Genomic DNA, 24,070 nt, shown 5'->3' on the forward strand with positions numbered 1-24,070 from the left:
ACTGTAATCTGTAAGATTACAGTATACTGCATCTGTACTGTGTGTGTGTGTGTGTGTTTTTTATTACTTTTTGAATTTGGCGCCAAACCTCGTCCCTGTACGTCGCAACGCTCGCAGGGAACGGAGCTAGGCATTGAGACACGGCGGCTCGCAGATCACAGCAGGGAGACATCGCAGGATCCAGGGGACAAGGTAAGTAACCTCTACAAGGATCCTGCGATGCAATCCCGAGTCTGGCTCGGGGATACTGCTTTTGGTATTGAAAATCCACCCCGAGCCAGACTTGGGAATACCGCTAGGGGGGTTAAAGGAAATTGAAGAAAATTGTATAATGTATGGGCAGCCCAAGAATTAAACTTTCTTATCTGTATACTCACCGTAAAAAAAAAAAAAAAAAAGTATACACTGAGCAAATGTTATAAACGCAACACTTTTTTTGTGTTTGCCCCTATTTAAGACATTTTCTATGTACACAAAATACCTATTTCTTTCAAATATTGTTCACAAATGTGTCTAAATCTTTGTTAGTGAGCACTTCTACTTTGCCGAGATAGTCCATCCACCTCACAGGTGAATTGGCAGTATGTCCAACCAGCCTTACAATCGCCATGTGTAACCACACCAGCCCAGGACCACTACATCCAGCATCTTCACCTCCAAGATCGCCTGAGACCAACCACCCGGACAGAAGCTGTAACAATCCGGTTTGCATAACCAAATAATTTCTGCACAAACTGTCAGAAACCATCTCAGGGAAGCTCATCTGCATTCTCGTCGTCCTCATCGGGGTCTCAACCTGACTGCAGTTCGTCGTTGTAACCGACTTGAGTGGGCAAATGCTCACATTCAATGGCGTCTGGCACTTTGGAGAGGTGTTTTCTTCACTGATGAATCCCGGTTTTCACTGTATAGGGCAGACAGCGTTGTGTGGGTGAGCGGTTTGCTGATGTCAACGTTGTGGATGGTGGCGGTGGGGTTATGGTATGGGCAGACGTATGCTATGGGCAACGAACACAGGTGTATTTTATTGATGCCATTTTTTTTTTTTTTTTTTTTTTTCAAATAACGTTTTTTATTGAACATGTATGTAGGTACATAAACAGAGCACTGACATAGTTTCATACAGACTTCAACAGGCCAGCAATAGGGCCAGTAAACATCAAACGTCAGTAGACAGTAAATCTAATGAAAAGGATTCATAGCTGGTTCCATATAAGAACTCGTATTTAACAGGTAAGTTCCAGCATTGACCTCAATAAAATCCAGAGAAGAGAGAGAAGAAAGAACACAGTAGAGAAAGGAAAGCAGGGATAGGGTGGGAAGGGGAGGGGTGGGGGGGCTCAGCCATCAGCTCAGGGTGGGTCCTCTCGTCCATGCCAATCTTCCCAGACTTTGTCATGTGCTTCCAATCTGTCTTGCAATCTGGCTGTCATTTTTTCCATCAGCTCTGTCTTTTATTCTGGTGTATAAATCTGTTTGGGTGGGTTCCGTCGTTTCCAATGAAGGGCAACAAGACACCTTGCGGCCGTCAGGACACCTTTAAGCAGTTTTTTGGAGAGTTTGGGAATCTGCAGGGTAGAGACTCCAAGGAGAAATGATTGCGGAGTTCTGGGGACCTGTACACCTAGAAGACGAGTCAGGAAGAGCTATGTTTCCCTCCAAAAAGGCACTATCTTAGGGCAGGTCCAATAAATGTGATACAGGGTCCCCCTGGCTCCCTGGCAACGCCAGCATTTGTCCGAACTGGAAGGGTAAATGGCATGGAGAACATCTGGTGTCAGGTACCAAAAAAAAATTATTTTGTAGGCGTTCTCCTTGTAGAGCATGCACAAGGAGCTCTTTGCTGCCAGAGACCAGATCGTCCGCCACGTTGTCTCTGGGATTTCCTCTCCCAATGCCTTTTCCCAGCGAAGCATATATGTATGCTTACCCTGGGTGGTAAAAGAATAGGAGTTCAACACCCGGTATATAGCTGAGATTAAGCCTTGGCGTGCAGAGCCCTCCAACAAGGTCTCAAAGGGCGTTGGGGCTGAAAATTGGAGGTTCGGGACCAAAAGACTGGGCGTAATGCCTTATTTGTATTTGTAAATAACCATAAAACACCTGGCGAGGTAAATCAATTTTTTTTTTTGAGTTCAGCGAATGAAAGCATTCTACGTGTACAGGGGTGCACTAATTGGCCAAAGTGGAATAAATTCCGTAACGCCCATGGAGAAGACATCTGATGCGTAAGGCCTGCAGGCATTATAAGTTTATAAAGGAAGGACGTTAGGAGTGATCTCTCCGGGCTCAAGCAATGTCCTCGAGATAGCCTGCGCCAGAGTGATCTAAGGTTAAGCATGGGACCCAAAAGCTTGGCCGAGTCCACCTCCACGTTTGCATTCCAGAGCAGGCTATTTTATTGATGGCATTTTGAATGCACAGATACTGTGGTGAGATCCTGAGGCCCATTGTTGTGCCATTCATCAATGACCACCACCTCATGTTGCAGCATGGCCAGCATGCTCACCGGACATATCACCCATTGAGCATGTTTGGGATGCTCTGGATCGGCGTATACGGCAACGTGTTCCAGTTCCTGCCAATATCCAGAAACTTCGCACAGCCATTGCAGAGGAATGGACAAACATTCCACAGGCCACAATCTACAACCTGATCAACTCTATGCGAAGGATATGTGCTGCACTGCGTGAGGCAAATGGTGGTCATGCCAGATACTGACTGATACTGATATATTTTTTTTTTTTTTTTACCCCTCTCAATACAGTAAAACTACACATTTTAGAGTGGCCTTTTATTGTGGCCAGCCTAAGGCACACCTGTGCAATAATCATGCTGTCTAATCAGCATCTGGATATGACACACCTGTAAGGTGGATGGATTATCTTGGCAAAGGAGAAGTGCTCACTAACACAGAATTAGACAGATTTGTGAATATTTGGGAGAAATAGGCCTTTTGTGTACATAGAAAAGTCTTTGATCTTTGCGTTCAGCTGATGATAAATGGGGGCAAACACAAGTGTTGAGTTCTATAATTTTTCTCAATGGTATATTCCCTCGCAAAAGTATTCGTACCCCTTGGAATTTTCCACATTTTGTCATGTTACATCCAAAAATTGAAATGCATTTTTTTTATTGGGATGAAAAATTTGCTAAAAAATGTGATAGACCAACACAAAGTGGCACATAATTGTGAAGTGGAATGGAAATGATACATGGTTTTCAATTATTTTTTTTTTTTATTTACAAATATCTGAAGTGTGGCATGCATTTGTATTCAGCCCCTCATTACTCTGATACCCCTAACTAAAATCTCATGTAACCAATTGCCTTCAGAAGTCACATAATTAGTAAATGGAGTCTACCTGTCTAACCATTATTTTTTTTTCTTAGTATAAATCTAATAATATCTAACAGCTTGAGCTATTTTGCAAATTAGATTGCAAAGCTGGTAGAGGGGGGGGGGGGGGTATGAATACTTTTTCTAGGGTGTGTTTATGTGTGAAATAAATAAAAAAAAAAAAAATATATATATATATATATATATATATATATATATATATATATATATATATATATATATATATATATATATATATATATATATATATATATATATTATACACACACATAATGTGTGTGTCCGTATTCTCATTGGTCTTACGGTCATCCTGTGAATGATTCAATTTTGTGATGCATCACAATTACTGCCCATGCGCTATTTTTATTTTCTCTGTTCTGCGGACATGATACAAGACACCCCCCCCAATGACAATGTATACCATTTCATTAATTATGGTTTATGTATGTCTTGGTGATTGATTCACATCGCAACTTCATTGATGCACTTTTTTTTTTTTTTTTTTGTATCAATGAAGTTGGGATGTGAATCAATCACCAAGACATACATAAACCATAATTAATGAAATGGTATGGTCACTTTAATGTTTAGGTCCACCATCAAGTTTATTGATTATTATTTTTAGTATGGTCAATTGGTCATAATTTGGCAAATTTGCACATAATATAAACTGTCCGTGTCTGACTTAAGCCTGTTGTGAGTAGGACAAGCGCGGGACGCTGGCTCGGGTCTTTTGCAGCAGCCTGTGTGACAGTGAGCTGAGGAGGACTCCTCTGGAGAACGGGTGTGGGGGACACTTGCCCCACATGTCTCCTCTCCTGTAGCAGCTAGCTCAACACACGACGACGCTGGGCGGCTGGGGATGACGTCAGTGGGATGCAGGAAAAGAAGGCGCGGCTAGCGCCCACAGCTCACTTCGGCTCCATTTTGCAGAGGCAGGGCACAGCGCCTTTCGGGTGCTTTCACAGCTAACGCCCACAGCTCATTTTGACTCCGTTCGGAATGGCAGGGCACAGCGCGGAAGAAGTCATCCAAAAATCAGTTTATTTTGGTCGCAGCATCGATGCCAAATTGCGGACGGCCCAATTGCGATGCTGCAAATATATAGAGAGAGAGAGAGAGCGAGAGAGAAAGATCTCTCTCAAAGCTCCAACTCCAATATGAACAAATATCCTGTACTGTGCAATACAATGATGTACAGTACCCAAAGAGCTGGTCGTAAGTCTGAGCGGTTGTTAAGTGAGGAGAGTCTGTAATAGGATAAGTGGGATGCAAATTAGCACTAAACTAAAATAATACACCAACGAAGCTACGGTCAGAATGGTCAACTCCAGAGATTCTGCCTTACTAGCTGCTACATGCAATATTTACAGTGCAGATAAATGTACTTGTAGTTTTCGTGCTGGCGACCTTGCGCACTGTTTCCTCTAAGGACACTTTCACACTGGAGTGGGGGGGGGGGCACTTTGTCGTTTTTAGCGGCGCTTTTCGGTCACCAGCAGCTGTAAAAGGGTTCAAAGCACCCGCAAAGCACAGAAGTGCTGGCCATTAATTTCATTGGCAGGGGCGTTTTAGGAGCGGTATATTCCCCTTATATATTACCTGTCCAGGGAGCCCCCGTCTTCACTTCCTGGTTCCCTACTGCGCACGCGCGAGTCCTCACTGGTCCCTGCTGTGTTATGGGACCTGTGTGTCTCTCAGAATACAGAGGGGGAGGACAGAGTAGGTGCCGCGGTGATCTATGCCAGGAAGTGGGAGCAAATACCTGTATTAGACAGGTATCTGCTCCCTCCTCCACCCTGAAAGGTGCCAAATGTGACACCGGAGGGGGGGAGGATTCCAAAAAGTTGAAGTTTCATTTTTGGGTGGAACTCCACTTTAATGAGGTATAAGCACACTGGATTGTATAGAATATCCACAAAGGTAATCAAGACCATTCAAAGAGCCTGCTGCCCCTTAGATAAGACTGAGGTTGTCTATTGATTGAAACCCCTCAGTATCTTGGAGGTACCCAGAGATTCATTTTACTACATCTGAAGGGTTTATGCATACTGGTTAAATTGTTGCTTCCACAGGAGTTTTGTGTTTTTGCCTGTAGAAGCGGCTCAAGGTTATCCTGTGTCCATGCACATTAGGACGATATGGAGGCATATTTTGAGCTCAGCGTTTCGAGGTACAAAAAAATACCCCTGTGGTTTTGATTAGTGTTTTTTTGCCAGAAAGCACCAGGAAACTGGCATTTTTTTATGTCCAGTGTGCATGAAGCCTTACTAAATACTAAAGTATATAGAATTTCTGGAAACTCTTCTGTTGACTAGCAGGGTGGAAACTACCTCAAGTGAGGGCACTAGGCATGTCAGTCTGGCTCTTTTAATCTGACTCAATCTGATCATCTTTATGGACAAGGATTCAGCAGGTCTACTTGAAACAGAAGATCATATCCATTTGGGGACAGCAAGAGAAACCAAGACCCTGTTGGCCGAAATGGCATGCTGGAAAAAGCCAAGATTTTTCTTTTTCCTAAATTTTGAGAGCAAAATCCTCAGATTTGGGCCTCTGGGTGAGAAAACATAGATTGGGGAAAAGTTCTATTAGATGGCACAGGCATCCTGACCCAGAGCTTTAAAGCACTTGTATACAGACAACCGAGGGAGGTGAGTGTTAAATTTGGGATGCCCTTGAAGCTACTGTATAGGTCAGGGATATGCAATTAGCGGACCTCCAGCTGTTGCAAAACTACAAGTCCCATCATGCCTCTGCCTCTGGGTGTCATGCTTGTGGTTGTCAGAGTCTTGCTATGCCTCATTGGACTTGTAGTTCTGCAACAGCTGGAGGTCCACTAATTGCATATCCCTAGTCTAGGTTCTCGTGCCACAAAGATCTTTGGTTAGCAGATGTCCTTTAGATTTGTCCTAGATCTTAACACCTAGCCTTATTCCTCAAACCCAAGCCCTATACTCACTGTCAGCATTATCATTATTGGTTCACAATCCTTTTGCTCATCAGTCAGCACCTGGCCACATTTAGTCCAGAAAAAGAAACCAAGGGCCTTGAGAGCCTGTGCTTTGCATGAGAAATGGTCGTGGTCTGGGTGGCTTTAATCTGCTTTAGCTGTTTTTTAGATTTTTGAGTGGCATGCCGTGGATATGGCCCAGAGTGGCAGAAATGTGTCAGCGTACCTACCTGTTGAGCTGTTTTTTAGCCATTTGATTTAATTAAGGATACCGAGGATCTATACCGGAGTGCTGGCTTGTTTTTTATAATGACATGCCGTCGATGCCCTGGACCTGGATTTTGTGTATATTTTGTACAGAGGAAATGGTTATGGATCTCTGGGGGCAGCCTTTTCCTTACACACATGGCTGTGTTCCCTCCAGAAACCCTTATGAGTGACGCATCTATTTGCTTTCTGTTCCTGCCCATATCTAGTCCTGCCTTATGCTTTCTGGATTGACAGGACTGCCCGTTTCTGAAACCCTCCCACTCTAGGCCGTTGTTCCTGGGAGGGGAGTGTGTGGGACACAAGTGGAGAGTTTGGCATGGAAAGTTAAAGCGGTTATATACTCTTCCTTTTTTTTTTTTTCCTACAAGTAAGCCTATAATAAGGCTTACCTGTAGGGGGAAAAAAAAAATGCGCAGGAGTGACGTCATCGCTGCTCCGGCCACTCACATTGCCGGAGCCACGAACCCAGAAGATCACCTTAACACAATGCAATACCTTGTTCTAAGGTGAGTATTTCATAATGAGCTAGTATGCTTTATGAAGGTGTTTTGTGTCCCCCCCCCCCCCCATGTGCGGGTACACAACCGCTTTAAGGAAGTTTTTTTGTTTACTTTTATAAGGCTTCTGCATCACAGTGTAAGTATCTTTTGGATTTTTAACAGCTCACAAGCCACTTGTGTTATGGGTTTTCCCAGCTGTGACTGAACAGTCTAGAAATCTGCAGACCAGGCATATAAAGTTCCTGTTCCTGCTCCCCTGCAAAAGGGTAGAACTGTTTTTGAGATTTTATCGGATGCTGTCAAAGACCTTACTGGTACGGAGAATACTCACGAGACCTGTAAACCAACGTCTTTGATGTCCTTTTCTTTTCGTTCCAATAAGTAACCCTTATGTGCATGCAAAATCCCCATCCATTCTGCCCAGAAATACCTTCATGACTGATGGGTCTTACTAGACCTGGGGTATGCGCTTTCTGAAAATACGTTTACAGCAAGGAAAAAGCATGCAATATTTAAATACATTTAAAAATAGTTTTAATTTTACTTTTTTTTTTTTTTTTTTCTTTTGTTTAACTTACTCCATTGTTCCCATTCTGAAATAATTTACTATGTTTTGCAGATTATGTCTACTTTGAAAACTCTTCAAGTAATCCTTACTTAATAAGAAGAATAGAGGAACTTAACAAGGTATGAGAAAGGTTAACACGTGTCTTAATTATTGCTTGCAGAATGCTACATTTATGGCTATTTATGTATATATTTAAAAAATGTTGACAATGTATTTGATATCGATGAAACTAGTAAATTGCATTTGTTAACTTCGACCAAAAGAGTAATTAAAATTCCATCTAAGCTTTATTAAGGTGATGTCATTTCAAAAGGTTGTGTGTGTGTTTTTTATTTTTAGCCTGCAGCTTTCATTATAGTCAATGGTGATCTCACCATCGAGATCCTTCATGCGCTTGCTTCTATGTGATGACATTCTTCTCTCAATTGTACTCCTGTTATAAGTGGCTGTGCTGATTACAATCTGCACGATCATGGTCACAATCACAAAGTCAGATCAGAGCAATGATGAGCAACCCACATTGGTGAGTACAGGTGAGGATATCCGCAGCATTGAGCTACTAAAAAACAAAATGTGAACATAGTATTTTATGGGAAGAAAATGCCAGTTATTTGTTACAAAGTTTGGGTTTACAATAAATGGACACTCCAGTTTCATCTGCACTGCTTTCCTAATATGTTATGCTTTGTTGTCAAAATAATCGTACGTTATGTTTTTATATCTGAATGAGTGGAACATTTTATTTTTTATTTTCAATTCGGAGAGGTGATGCAATACATTTCTGATAAAGAGTTCAAGTGCAGTAAAGCTGTTTTTTTTTTTTTTTTTTTTTTTTCTGGATTGGACAGTCATAACTTATTCCACTAGAGCAGTGAGTGTGATTATGGGCTTTTCTCTACTGGGCTTCAATTTATCAAGTTTTTAAGGTGGCAACTCGATCTCTTTAGATGAAATGTCAGTCTGTAGAACAGCAAGAAGTTGGCTGTTCCCACTGTGGATTTGGAGATCTTTCCCTTAATAAAACACTGACTTTACCTATTGAAGATGCTCAGATGTTTAAGGAGCCCACTGACAAATGTTGGAAGCCTGTGCCAAATCCTTATTTTCACTAGCAGGCCTGCTATGTAACCTGTCATATCCATGATGTGCATCTGTCAAAGCTTTCAACGTTTCATCTGGTAATAAACTGGGCCTTTTCTTCTTGTTTATGATTAAGATTTCTCTGTCTGAAAAGGGTGGCATCAGTGCATGTTACAAGAGGGCACTATGAAGCGATGGTTTGAAACATCCACGCTATTACTCTGTTTATCCTCATGATCTCTGTAGCGCTAAAGTGTCAGCTGGAGATCTTCTCGTGTTGACACATTCAGTGTAGATAGGGACATCCTCCCATTGTGCCTTTGTATTCTGACAGTGGGGAGACTTTCCTGCCACCAGAATACACTGGTCAGTACTGCCGGCTATAGTCTGCAGTGCTGATCAAGCAGGGGTTATTGTGTTGATCTTATCTCCTGAACAAGGCTCCCATCTGGGAGCCTTGGCTGAAATGTTAGTCTGTGGAACAGAAATGCAACCAAATGTTTGCTGTGCATGTTTGGTGATTGCTTTTTTGGTTAGACAACTTTATGAAGGGTGTTGCTGTGTTGGTATAGCTGGCCATACATGGATCGATATTCGGCCAGTTTAGCAGGAATCAGCTTGTGTCAGGTTTATCCCGAATGATCCGTGCCGCCTATATCCGGTAACACTGATCATGTGGGGAATGCCCCCCCAGAATACAATAGCACAGCAGGAGGAATTACCCCTAGCAAATGTGTGGATGGGGGAATCTGACCTCCCTCCTTCCCTTTTCTTTTTTTTTCTTTTTTTTTTTTTTATCGTGCAGAAGAAGTCCAAGCCTGAAACTGGCCAATCTTCTCCCACCTCTGAAGCCAAAAAGAATTCATTTTATTTCTCCCATTTATACTCTAAAGCCAAATTTAAGGCATGGGTACAGTACAGTAGCACATTTAGGGCCTCTAAATCCATTGAGTCTACAGACAAATCCACATTATTATGAAGGGATGCCCCCACTTTTCAATGTGAGAGGACATCTGTTAATCAGTCAAGACAAACGGCATTTCTGATGCCTGGGTATAGGTGGTGGTCTTATAAGGGTACAAACTAGAGTTCTGCTTTCTGCCTCCACTCTGCTTTTTGTTTTTAAACCTGCCTGTGACTCCACTCAGGCTAGCAGACCTCCATGCTGCTCTTGCACACCTCTTGAACCAAGGAATTTTAATAGCAGCAAAAAGTATTTTTATGACTTTTAATACAACCACTTACTGTTCCACAATGAAGGGACATTCATCCCATCTTGGGTCTGAAGGCATTGAATGCCTTCATTGGAGTCCAAAAGTTCTGCATAGAATCCACCAGGTCTGTCAGGGAGAATTTCTAGCTTCTCTAAGTATCAGAGGTGCATCTACACTGTCTGGGTTTTAACTGTGGGTACTCGCAGATATCAGTTTGTAGTCCTACCACACGTGTTAACCAAGGTTCAAAGCCTGGTGCTAACTTTACTACAGTCCCAGGGTATTTCCATTATGGGATACTTAGAAGATCTTCCATTAACCACTTCAGCCCCGGACCATTTGGCTGGCCAAAGACGAGTACTTTTTGTGATTTGGCACTGCGTCGCTTTAACTGACAATTGCGTGGTTGTGCGACGTGGCTCCCAAACAAAATTGACATCCTTTTTTCCCCACAAATAGAGCTTTCTTTTGGTGGTATTTGATCACCTCTGCGGTTTTTATTTTTTGCGCTATAAACAAAAAAAGAGCGACAATTTTGAAAAAAAACGCATTATTTTTTACTTTTTTCTATAATATCCCCAAAAAATATATAAAAAAACATTTTTTTCTCCTCCGTTTTTAGACCGATATGTATTCTACATATTTTTGGTAAAAAAAATCGCAATAAGCGTTTGATTGGTTTGTGCAAAAGTTATACAAAATAGGGGATAGTTTTATGCCATTTTCATTAATAAATTTTTTTTTTTATTAGTAATGGTGGCGATCAGCGCGATTAAAAATGCATTGATTACTGTGTAAATGTGACTGGCAGTGAAGGGGTTAACACTAGGTGGCGCTGTAGGGATTAAGTGTGTCATAGGGAGTAATTCCAACTGGGGGGGGTGGGGCTATGTGTGACATGACAATGATCACCGCTCCCGATTACAGGGAGCGGTGATCCGTGTCCTGTCACTAGGCAGAACGGTGAAATGCTTGTTTTACATCAGCATTTCCCCATTCTTCCTCCGTGAGACGATCGCGGGTATCCCCGCGGACATAGAGTCTGCAGGACCCACGATCACACTCACGAAGTTCACGTACCTAAACGCCCATTTGCCTATCTGTGCCATTGTGTTGACGTAAATGTACTGGCGGCGGTCGGGAAGAGGTTAAGGGAACGTTAACCTTAAGGGAACGTTAACCTAAACTTAACGCCGCGGGGGTTAAGTTTGACATGCTGTAACAGTAATATATGTATATGTATATGTATATGTGTATGTGTGTGTGTGTGTGTGTGTGTGTGTGTGTGTGTGTGTATATATAATTTAATTATACTGTTACAGCATGTCAAACTTAACCCCCGCGGCGCTGCACACTGATAATGCTCCTCCCGCTGATCATCTGATCATACCGACAAGCTGCTCCTTAACGTGGTGTGCTGACAGCTTTCCTCCATAGAGCACTGTTTTGCTTTCAGCTCCCTCGTCGAGGAGGGATGGAGGAGAGGACTGGACTGGGGCAGGACAGGGACGCTCCAGAACGTCACCCCCGTACTGGGTGGCACCCCACCCAGGCCCCGCCCCATATATATTATGGCGTATAACACGCACTTTTTTCCCCTTAAAATCAGGGGAAAATCGTGGGTGTGTGTACTCGGCTCCGCTCACAGTCACGCCATTGGACCTGTGTTATGTCCATCATAGTGGTGGGAATGTGAGGAGCCAAGCCTAGCCGAGTACACGGTATAAGGCTGCATTGATGGGCATTTAAATGTAAGTTTTTTTTCCTTTTAAACTTCCCTCCTAAACTTGGGGTGCGTGTTATACGCCGCTAAATAGATATATTCTAGTATTTTCATGCTCTGTCTTCTTATTCATGTTTTGTTTTACTTTTAAATGCATTTAAAGGGGACAAACCCACTTTATTTTTGTTTTATTTACAAAGGGTTTGTTGAGAGGAAAGGATGCTACACCATGATAAAAGTGGCTCTGTCCTAACTTTTTTTCGGGATGTGTTGCTGCCATTCATTTCAAAACTACTTTTTTGGTTCTTAAACTGGTAATTTTCTCAGTTTACCACTTAAGCTCCACTTTACCACTTAAGGCCATTTTTCGCTATTCGGCACTGTACTATTTTAATTTTTGTTTTTTGTTTTTTTACACAAATCATTTTCTTTTGGTGGTATTTGATTACCACTTTGCTTTTTATTTTTTGTAATATAAATGAAATAAGGCGGAAAATATTGAAAAATAAATAAAAAACATTTTTTTTTACTTTCTGCCATAAAACATATCTGTAGCTGGCGGGGGTATAAGATCAAGGCTCTCAGACTCTTTAGCTTGAGAAAAGAGTGCGCGTGCTCGGAATCAGCATGGTGCATGCTCTAAAATGTGTCGCTGTGCATGTTGAGTCCTGTGACGTCACCACCACCAACGCCGCAGTTGTCTTACACTGCGGTTCCACAGGACAGGAGCCACTACACCGTGGACTTCCTCCATCAGCTCCTGTTACCAACACAGCTTTCTCTGCGATACGGGCAGACTAACTCCTTGACGCCCTTGGACCATCCATTACAGATGAGCCTATTTTTTAACCACTTGTGTGAGCAGCCCAAATTAGGGGCCTAATGAATTTTACTTGTCCTACACTTGGTGGCCTTTTCCTCTTCTTACATAGTTACATAGTAGGTGAGGTGGAAAAAATACACAAGTCCAATAAGTCCAACCGCTTCTGCTTCCTCCCCTATCTTCTCAGTCAGCTACAGCTCTTGGATCAGCCCGCCCAAGTGTTTGGACTACCAACCTATTTATATGAACTTTAACAGACCTGAGAATTATTGCCCTTGTGCCTACTAATCTCCCCATTGTGTGTAGTGCAGTGTATCTGCTGATTTAGCTGCACTTTTTCATAGACTTCTATTGTGTCCCGCGGTTTTGGTGTGATTTCCGAGAGCGCACCAAAACCACGGGACATAATAGAAGTCTATGGAAATGGGCAGCTATCATGCCCCATGGTTTTGGTGCGCTTTTTGAAAAAGCACCAAAAGTCCTGCACACTCAAAAAGCACACCAAAACCGTTAGACATAATAGAAGTCTATGGGAAAGCGCCACTAACCCATACAAAAACAGCAGGTACACTGTGCTACGGCCAAAGCACAGCAGATCAGCGTGAAGCCAACCTAAAGAAAATTGCTTGAGAGAAACATTACATTGTACAATATGAATTTAGTGCAGAAGAAGGAATGAGGACACAGGATTTCTGACAAGATCAAAATGTATTTTTCTGTACTTGCTGAATTCAGAAAACAGAAATGCCACTAACCATATCTAAGGATTATAAAGCTGCGTTTATTTTACATCTTTGTTCTTGGGTTTCAATATACTTTACAACTTGCCAAGGAAGACCTTGTGTGTTTGTGTAGCACAACAGAAAGATAAATGACAAATCAATGTATAAGTATTTAAATTGAATAGAAATAGCAGCGGGGCAGGCAAATATCATCATAATGGGGGACTTCAACTATCCCGATATTGACTAGGCAGAGGGGACAGCACACTCATTAATGGCCCGTCATTCCTAAATGTCCTCCAGGACAACTTCATGTCTCAATAGGTGGATTCCCCAACTAGAAAGAATGCATTACTAGGTCTACTACGAATGATCCAAATCTGATCACAGATGTAGAAGTACGGGACAAGTTGGGATTTAGCTATCACCGGATGATCACATTTAGTGTAAACCATAGAAAAATGACAATACTAAGCTAAGCAGGGCAATAACTTCTCCGCAGGATATGGAAACCTTGCAAAAAGATCTGAACAAATTAATGGGGTGGGCAGCTACATGGCAAATGAGGTTTAATGTACAAAGATAATGCATTTGGGTGGCAAAAATATGAATGCAATCTATACACTGGGAGGAGAACCTCTGGGGGAATCTAGGATGAAAAAGGACCTGGGAGTCCTAGTAGATGATGGACTCAGCAATGGCATGCAATGCCAAGCTGCTGCAAACAAATCGAACAGAATATTGGCATGCATTAAAAAGGGGATCAACTCCAGGGATAAAACGATAATTCTCCCGCTCTACAAGACTCTGGTGCGGCCTCACCTAGAGTATGCTGTCCAGTTCTGGGCACCAGTCCTCAGCAAGGATGTACTGGAAATGGAGCGAGTACAAAGAAGGGCAACAAAGCTAATAAAGGGTCTGGAAGATATTAGTTATGAGGAAAGGTTGCGAGCACTGAACTTAGTCTCTCTGGAGAAAAGACACTTGAGAGGGGATATGATTTAAATTTATAAATACCGTACTGGTGACCCCACAATAGGGATAAAACTTTTTTGCGGAAGGCAGTTTAACCAGACACGCAGCGACTCATTAAAATTAGAAGAAAAGAGGTTTAACCTTAAACTACATATAGGGTTCTTTACTGTAAGAGCGGCAAGGATGTGGAATTCCCTTCCACTGGCGGTGGTATCAGCGGGGAGCATTGATGGTTTCAAAAATCTATTAGATAAGCACTTGAACGATCGCAACATACAGAGATATACAATGTAATACTGACATATCACACACATAGGTTGGACTTGTGTCTTTTTTCAACCTCACCCACTATGTAACCATGTAACGAGGGATGTACAAAAACACTAAATTTCAAACGAGCAAACTTTTCTGAACTGCGCTCAATACTACAAGACGTAAGTTTTTAGGCCAAATTCTTGAAACGTTGAACACGGAGGAAAAATGGGAATGCTTTAGTAACTTAGTTAGATAGTAGGTGAGGTGGAAAAAAGACACACGTCCATCAAGTACAACCTATGTGTGTGATATGTCAGTATTACATTGTATATCCCTGTATGTTGCGGTCGTTCAAGTGCTTATTTGATAGTTTTTTTAAACCATTGATGCTCCCCGCTGATACCACCGCCAGTGGAAGGGAATTCCACATCCTTGCCCCTCTGACAGTAAAGAACCCTCTATGTAGTTTAAAGTTAAACCTCTTTTCTTCTAATTTTAATGAGTCGCTGCGTGTCTGGTTAAACTCCCTCCCGCGAAAAAGTTTTTTATCCCTATTGTGAGGTACAGTATTTATAAATTTGAAATCATATCCCCTCTCTCAAGTGTCTCTTCTCCACAGAGAATAAGTTCAGTGCTCGCAACCTTTCCTCATAACTAATATCCTCCAGACCCTTTATTAGCTTTGTTGCCCTTCTTTGTACTCACTCCATTTCCAGTACATCCTTCCTTAACAAAGGTATCACAAAGTGCATTCCACTAGGCAATAAATATAGAAGAGCCCAGGTTAAACCTGGGTGGCTAAATCGTAACATAAAAAGTCTTATTTAAAGAAAAAAAAATGGCCTTTAAAAATGATGAGGCGGAGGGGTAATTGTCATCATTCGAACACTACAAGGAATGCAATAGGAAGTGTAAGAACACAATCAGGGTGGCTAAAGACTGAGACACATCTCGGAGGAAGTTAAAATGATTCCCAAAAGTATTTTTAGATATATTAACAGTAAAAAAGCGAGTTCCGAGCACATTGGCCACATAAAAAACGATGAAGGGAGGATGGTTACAGATGACACAGAGAAGGCAACTGTACTAAATGCTTTCTTCTCCTCAGGCTTTACACAGGAAAGGAGGGGTATACTGACCACGACAGTATTGTTAGTAACACGTTGCAGGATGTACCGTTTTGGCTAACAGAAGCGATTTGTCCTGAAGACTAGAAAAGCTTAACACAAATAAATCACCAGTACTGGATGTCTTACACCTGAAAGTCCTCAGAACTCGGTCAAGTTATAGCCAGACCATAGTTCCTATTCTTTATGGACAGCATATTGACAGCAGTGGTACCAGCTGATTGGCGAAAAGCCCATGTGGTACCAATATTCAAAAAAGGGCAGAGACATATACCGGGAAACTACAGGTCAGTCAGCCTAACATCAATAGTATGTAAACTGTTGGAGGGGATAAGGGATTATATACAAAAATTTGTTGATGAAAACTGTCTCAGAAGAAATCAGCATTGGTTTACAAAGGGTCGTTCCTGCCATAGTATGTCTGAGGAAGTGAGCTGCCATCTAGATAAGAGAAGGTCGGTGGATTTGGCGTATCTGGATTTTGCAAAAGCATTTTGATACAGTCCCCCCCCCCAAAAAAAAAAAAAAGCCTAATCTACAAACCTGAGGTCTGTAGGCATAGACCATGGAGTTTTTTTTCATGGATAGAAAACTGGTTACAGGGGCGTGTCCAAAGGGTGATGATAAATAACTTGTGCTCGAACTGGAGTCGTAAGTGGGGTACCCCAAGGGTCTGTCCTGGGACCAATTCTGTTTAATTTATTCATAAATGATATAGAGGTCAATAGCTCAATATCAGTTTTTGCAGACGACACAAAAATGAGCAGTGCAATTACTTTACGTCAGGATATACAAATTTTACAGAAAGACCTTAAAAAACTAATGGGGGTGGGCAACTACATGGTAAATTAGGTTTAATGTTGAAAAATGTAAAGTGATGCTAAGAATATAAATGCAAACTATTCACTAGGGGGAGAACCTCTAGGGGAATCAAGGATTGAGAAAGATCTAGGGGTCCGGGTAGAAGAAAAACTGAGCAATAGCATGCAATGTCAAGCTGCAGCAAGCAAAGACAGCAGACTATTCGCTTGTATAAAAAAGGGAATTTACTCCAGAGATAAAATGATTATCCTGCCACTTTATAAATCTCTGGTCCAGCTACATCTAAAGCATTCTGTCCAGTTCTGGTCACCAGTCCTCAGGAGGATGTGGTGGAGCCAAAGAAAGGCAGCTAAATTGGTAGGCGGATTGGAGGACTTCAGTTACTAGGAACTGAAGGACTGCAAGCACTGAATTTGTTCTCCCTGGAGAAGAGACCCTTGAGAGGAAATGTGATGGCGGTATACAAATACCTCAATGGTGATCCCAGCATAGGAAGGAAACTTTTCAGTCTCAGGGAGTGTACACGGGCCACACAATGAGATTGGAGGAGAAGCGGTTTAACCTTAAGCTGCATAGGGAATTTTTCACTGTCGGGGATGGGGGACATAAGGATGTGTAACTCTCTTCCACAATTGGTGGTGTCAGTGGGGAGTATTGATATTTTTAAAAGACTCTTGGCTGTGCATCTTGAACACAATATACAGGGATATGGGAAATGATTATCAACACTGACTCACGTACACCTACACAGGTTGAACTGGATGGACTATTGTCTTTATTCAACCTTACCTACTGTGAAGTTATGAAAATGATAGTGAAAATAATATTTTTTTTTTTCTCTGTGTATTTTCTCATTGATAGACAGCAAATGGAAATGTGGAAGCGAAAGTCGTCTGTTTCTATAGGAGGAGAGATATATCCGGCACGCTTATCTCTTTAGCAGACAAACATGCAAGTGAGTAAAATAGAATTCCATTGGGTGCAGTTACTGCAATGTTTTATGTTAAAAAAAAAAAAAAAAAAAAAAATAAAAAAAATATATAGATATAGATATATATATATCTCTATATATATATATATATATATATATATATATATATATATATCTATATATATATATATATATATATATAGAGATATATATATATATATATATATATATATATATATAATTATACCGATACCATAGTATTTATGCTGCTCTGCTCTTATTATTCATGTTTGGTGTTTTTTCTTTTTTTTTCTTTTTTTTTTTTTTTTTCTTTATTGCATTTAAAGGGGACAGGCACTCTTATTTTTGTTTTATTTACAAGGGGTTTGTTAAGCACTTAAGCCCCAGACCATTTGGCTGGCAAAAAGACCAGAGTACTTTTTTGCGATTTGTCACTGCGTCAATTTAACTGACAATCGTGCGACGCGGCTTCCAAACAAAATTGATGTCCTTTTTATTTTTTCCAACAAATAGAGTTTTCTTTTGGTGGTATTTGATCACCTCTGCGGTTTTTATTATATGAGTGAGAAACAAAATAAGAGCGACAATTTTGAAAAAAAAAGCAATATTTTTTACTTTTTGCTATAATAAATATCCCCAAAAAATATATAAAAAAACTTTTTTTTTTTCCCTCTTTCCTCTTTTTTTCCTTTTTTTTTCCGATTCTTCTACATATTTTTGGTAAAAAAAAATCGCAATAAGCGTGTGGTTTGTGCAAAAGTTATAGTGTCTACAAAATAGGGGATAGTTTTATGGCATTTTTATTAATATTCTTTTTTTAACTAGTAATGGCGGCGATCTGAGATTTTTATCGTGACTGCGACATGGCGGACAGATCAGACAATTTTGACACATTTTTGGGACCATTGTTCTTTTTACAGCGATTAGTGCGATTAAATTGCACTGATTACTGTAAAAATGACAGGGTTAACCACTAGGGGGCTAGGGAAGGGTTAAATGTGTCCTGGGGAGTGATTCTAACTGCGAGGGGGAGGGGCTGTGTGTGACACATTACTGATCATAGCTCTCGATTACAGGGAGCTATGATCAGTGACAGTGTCACTAGGCAGAACGGGGAGATGCTTGTTTAACCCTTTCATGACTAAGCCTATTTTTGAAATTTGGTGTTTACAAGTTAAAATCCATATTTTTTGCTAGAAAATTACTTAGAACCCCCAAACATATATATTTTTTTAGCAGAGAATCTAGAGAATAAAATGACGATTGTTGCAATATTTTTTATCACACGGTATTTGTGCAGCGGTGTTTTAAACGCAAATTTTTGGAAAAGTGACACTTTCATGAATTTTAAAAAATCCAAACAGTAAAGTTACCCCAATTTTTTTGTATAATGTGAAAGATGATGTTACGCCGAGTAAATAGATACCAAACATGTCACCCTTTATAATTGCACGCACTCGTGGAATGGCGACGAACTACGGTACCTTTGAATTTCCATAGGCGACGCTTTAAAAAATTTTTACGGTTACCAGGTTTGAGCTACAGAGGAGGTCTAGGGCTAGAATTATTGCTCTCGCTCTGACGATCGCGGCGATACCTCACATGTGTGGTTTGAACACCGTTTACATATGCGGGCGCGACTTCCGTATGCGTTTTCTTTGCTGCGCGAGCTCGCGGGGACAGGGGCACTTTAAAAAAAATTTTTTTTTTTTTTTATTTATTTTATTTATTTTTGTACTTTATAAATTGTGTTTACAATTTTTTTTTTTTTTTTTTACTTTTATTGCTGTCACAAGCAATGTAAACATCCCTTGTGACAGTAATATGTGGTGACAGGTACTCTTTATGGAGGGATGGGGGGTCTAAAAGACCCCCCATCCCTCCTTTACACTTCAAAGTATTCAGATCGCCGAAAACGGCGATTCTGAATACTGTGTACTTTTTTAAATTCGGCGCCATTGGCAGCCGAGTAAACGGGAAGGGACGTCATGACGTCGCTTCCGCGTTTACAGCAAGAAGGCTGGAACGAAGCCGCTCGCAGCTTCGTTCCAGTCCGCCCCCAGCCGCCGAAGGCAGCGGAACGGACACCGGGCCTCCCGATCGCACGGGAGGCCCGGTAACAGCGGCGGGAGGCGGCGGGAGGGGGGGGATGTCCCCTCCCGCTCCTCCGGTATAACAACCGAGCGGCTTTTAGCCGCATCGGTTGTTATACTCGGGTAGCCGATCGCCCGCTGAAAACAACGGTACCGGGATGATGCCTGCAGCTGCGGGCATCATCCCGGTATAACCCCGGAAAGCCGAGTACGCATATATGCGTTCGGTCGTCGGGAAGGGGTTAAATTAGCATCTCTCCGTCCTTCCTATCCGTGAGACAATCGCGGGTATCCCTGCGGACATCGAGTCTGTGTTACCCGCAGTCGGACTCACGGAGCTTGCGGCGCACACGCGATGGCACGGCGGCAAATTCATAGGGACGTACAGGTATGCCCATTTGCCTGTCTGTGCCATTCTGCCGATGTACGTCGGCGTGTGGAGAGGATGCTACACGGCTCTAACATGGCTCTTTCCTAATTTTTGGGGGGGATGTGTTGCTGCCATTCATTTCAAAATGACTTTTTTCTTAAACTGGTACTTTTCTTAGTTTACCGCTTAAGCTCCAGAAGATTTTACCCCCTTTTATGACGAGGCCATTTTTTGTTATTCGGCACTGCACTACTTTAACTGGTAAATTGCGCGATCATGCAACGCTGTACCCAAACAAAATTTTAGATCTTTTTTTTTTTTTTTTTCACACAAATCATTTTCTTTTGGTGGTATTTGATTACCACTTGGCTTTTTATTTTTTGCAATATAAACGAAAATAGGCAGAAAATATTGAAAAATAAGTAAAAACAATATTTTTTACTTTCTGCCATAAAACATATCCAATAAATCACTTCATACATTTCAGCCAAAATGTATTCTGCTACGTGTTTTTGATAAAAAAAAAAAATCCCAATAAGTGTTTACTGATCTGTTTTCGTGAAAGTTGTAGTGCCTACAAACGTGTGTGTGTGTGTATTTTATACTGGAATTTTTTTAATCTACTACTAATGGCGGCAATCAGTGACTTTCATAATGGGACTGCGATAGTGCAGCGGCCAATCTGACATAACTGACAGTGGGGGGAACTGACTAATTGACATCACCAGTGACATTAATACAGTGATCATAGTATACACGGTCACTGTACCTGTGCTAATGACACTGGAAAAGGCCGGGGGGGGGGGGGTAGACTATTGAGCGCCCCCCCCCCCCGAACCATACCAGGGCACATGCAACATGGGGAGGTGCTTTGGGGCAGGGGGGCTCCACCTGGCTGGTGGTTTTGGGGGTCTGCGGGTGGGGGGCTTATTGGAATCTGTAAGGCCCCTTTAACAAGGGACTCCCCAGATCCCGCCCCCCATGTGAATGAGTATGGGGTACATAGTAGGTACCCCTACTCATTCACCAAAAGAAGTGTGTATAAAATATAACAGTAGGCAGTTTTTGACACTTCCTTTTATCAAAAAAAAAACAATGTCCTCCTAAGTAAATCCATCGATCGCGACACCCGCCAACCGTGGGGGGGGGGGGGGGGGGGTGTGTCACTCCCGCTGTCTGATAGGTCCGCCATCTGCGGGCCACTTGGTTGACGTGACGTCTGGGGGACCTCCTTCCAGATTCCGATAAGCCCCCCCGCCTGCAGACCCCCACAACCACCTATGGTTACGGAGATACGGGGCTCCTTGCGCAGCCTGTCAGAAACTACATACAGCGCGGCCAGTTTAACCACTTCAATACAGGGCACTTATGCACCTTCCCGCCCAAACCAATTTTCAGCTTTCATCGCTGTCGCAGTTTGAATGACAATTGCGTGGTCATACAACACTGTACCCAAACTGAATTTTTATCATTTTGTTCCCACAAATAGAGCTTTCTTTTGGTGGTATTTGATAACCTCTTCGGTTTTTATTTTTTGCTAAACAAATAAAAAAAGACCGAAAATTTTGAAAAAAAATAAGTTTTGCTTTTGTTTCTGTTAAAATTTTTTGTAAATAAGTAAGTTTTCTCTCACTGATAAGGCAGCACTGATAAGGCAGCACCGATGAGGTGGCACCAATGAGCGGGCACCAACGATGGGCACTGATGGGTGGCACTGATATGCAGCACTGATGGCCATTGATAGGCGGCACTGATGGACACTCATGGGTAGCACTGGGTGGCACTGGTGGGCACTGATAGGCGACACTGGGCACTGAAAGGCTGCAAAGATGGATTCTTAAGGGTGGCACTGATGGACACTGATACGCGGCACTGAGGGGCACTGGCAGTGGTAGGCATTGTGCATGGGCACTGATTGTCAGCTGCCTGGGCATTGATTGTCAGCTGCCTGGGCACAGATTAGTATTTCTAGGGGGCATACCTGGTGGTCCAGTGTGGATGGCTTCCCTGGTGGTCCTGGGCGGCTTCCCTGGTGGTCCTGGCTGGGATCCGAGGGGGGGCTGTGCTGATAAACAATCAGCACAAACCCCCCCCCCCGGTTAGGAGAGCAGCCGATCGGCTCTTCTCTACTCGCGTCTATCAGACGCGAGTGAGGAAAAGCCGATCACCGGCTCTTCCTATTTACATCGTGATCAGCCGTGAATGGACACAGCTGATCACGTGGTAAAGAGTCTCCGTCAGAGACTCTTTACCTAGATCGGTGTTGCGGGGTGTCAGACCGACACAACGATCGCCGAGATGTGCGCCCCAATATCCTGCGGACGTCATATGACGCCTAGTCAGGATATTGAAACCACTTTGCCGCCGTCATTCTGCTATATGGCGGGCGTCAAGTGGTTAAATACAAGCTGGCACACGCTGTTTGCAGCAGACTGAGAGGATGAGCTCACAGTGCCTCTGACTTCGTCAGACACTGAGCTCAATGGACAGCTTGGAGCCCTGGACCAATGGTAAAGCACCATTGGTTCAAGCTGTCCAATACAAATGCTGCAGTGGAGGCTCTCCTCTCACTGCCATGTCATAGAAGGGGGCATGTGCCTAAAAGACACATGCTCCCTTCTAGCCCAACCCTCTTAACTACAAGAAAAAAACATGAGTTTATGGGTACAAGGTTTACCCATAATCCCATTGTTTTTCTCACACAGTTAAGAGGGAGAATCTGCTGCTGCTGAAAAGGTACTTTTTTAAATCAAGCTAAATAATATATTATTTTTTCTATATGTTACAATTTTTTTTTTTTTTCCATTTACTGTGAAATTACCGGTTTGAAGTTGACTCTCCCCCATTCAGAGATTTGAAATTTTCTACATTTTGTCATATTACAATTAAAAACGTAAATGTATTTTATTGGGATTTTGTTTGATAGACCAACACAACGTGGCACATAATTGTGAAGTGGAAGGAAAATAATAAATAGTTTAAAAATTATTATTTTTTTTTTTTTTTTACAAATATTTGAAAAGGTGTGGCGTGCATATGTATTTTGCCCCCTTTACTCTGATACCCCTAACTAAAATCGAGTAGAACCAATTGCCTTCAGATTTGACCTAATTAGTAAATCGAGTCCATCTGTGTGTAATTTAATCTCAGTGTAAATTCGAGCTGCACAATTCTGGCTCACAATTTTTTTTTTTTTAGCATAAAGATCACGATTCTCGCAGTGTAACATCTATCACATTATACAAAAAATTGGGCTAACTGTACTGTACCAAAAATATTGCGTTTGAAGGACCGCTGCGCAAATGCAGTGTGACATAAAATAGTGCAACAACCGCCATTTCATGCTCTAGGGTCTCTGAGATTATATATATATATATATATATATATATATATATATATATATATATATATATATATATATATATATATATATATATATATGTATATGTGTGTATGTATATGTATGTGTGTGTGTGTGTGTGTATATATATTTTATATATATATATATGTATATGTGTGTGTTTGGGGGTTCGAAGTAACTTTCTAGCAAAAAATACTGATTTTAACTTGTAAACAACGAGTGTCTGGCTTCTGGCCTGGCTGATTAACCGATCTGGTTACTGAACTCTGGCTATGCTTTGACTACGCTTACTCTATTTACCTTTCTATTTTTATTAATAGACAAGTGTGATTTTACTGTACTTCTGTCTCAGTCTGGTTCATGGTTTCTGACAGTAGGCGAAGGCCACGAATTCAGAAGATACAGTCAATCCACTTGTTGGTAATGGTAATATTTTTTCCAGATTGGATGAGCAAGGATCAGTTTGCCATGGCGTTACAAACGCTCCTGAGTCACACGGCTCACCTGGAATCCCCCACTGTGGCTGCTCCGGTACAACCTGAGTTGCAGGCCATCCCTGCTGCTGTGCCAGTCTCTGTGCAGGCACTCGCCTTGAGTATTACCTCCTATAAGAGGTATATCAGGTTCCGCCCCGCTTCCCCATCGATTTGGGGGCGATCCAGTTCAATGCAGAGGGTTTCTCAACCAAGTTGAGATATACTTTGAGATGCTGGCCCAGGTGTTTCCCACGGACAGAAGCAAAGTAGGGTTCGTGACAGCTTTACTTTCTGAGAGAGCCTTGGCCTGGGCTAACCCTCTATGGGAGACGCAAAAACCTGTTTGCCTCATTTTTATCAAACAAAGTACAAGAACTGTTGCCGACTACGCCATTGAGTTCCGTACTCTGGCAGCAGAGGTTGCT

At 42.0% G+C, this 24,070-nt stretch overlaps 1 protein-coding gene across 6 annotated transcripts in view; it reads left to right on the plus strand.

The window, feature by feature from the left end:
* Positions 1–24,070, plus strand: part of MTA1 (metastasis associated 1) — a 611,607-nt gene that overhangs the window by 49,619 nt on the left and 537,918 nt on the right. For all 6 annotated transcript variants that reach the window (XM_073610308.1, XM_073610309.1, XM_073610310.1 and 3 more), the window contains exons 2-3: positions 7,704–7,771; positions 17,255–17,348. In XM_073610308.1, the coding sequence (XP_073466409.1) occupies positions 7,704–7,771; positions 17,255–17,348 (162 nt within the window). The remainder of the gene's footprint in view (positions 1–7,703; positions 7,772–17,254; positions 17,349–24,070) is intronic.

Source organism: Aquarana catesbeiana, linkage group LG13 (assembly GCF_042186555.1).
Source record: "Aquarana catesbeiana isolate 2022-GZ linkage group LG13, ASM4218655v1, whole genome shotgun sequence".
NCBI classification, from domain to species: Eukaryota; Metazoa; Chordata; class Amphibia; order Anura; family Ranidae; genus Aquarana; species Aquarana catesbeiana.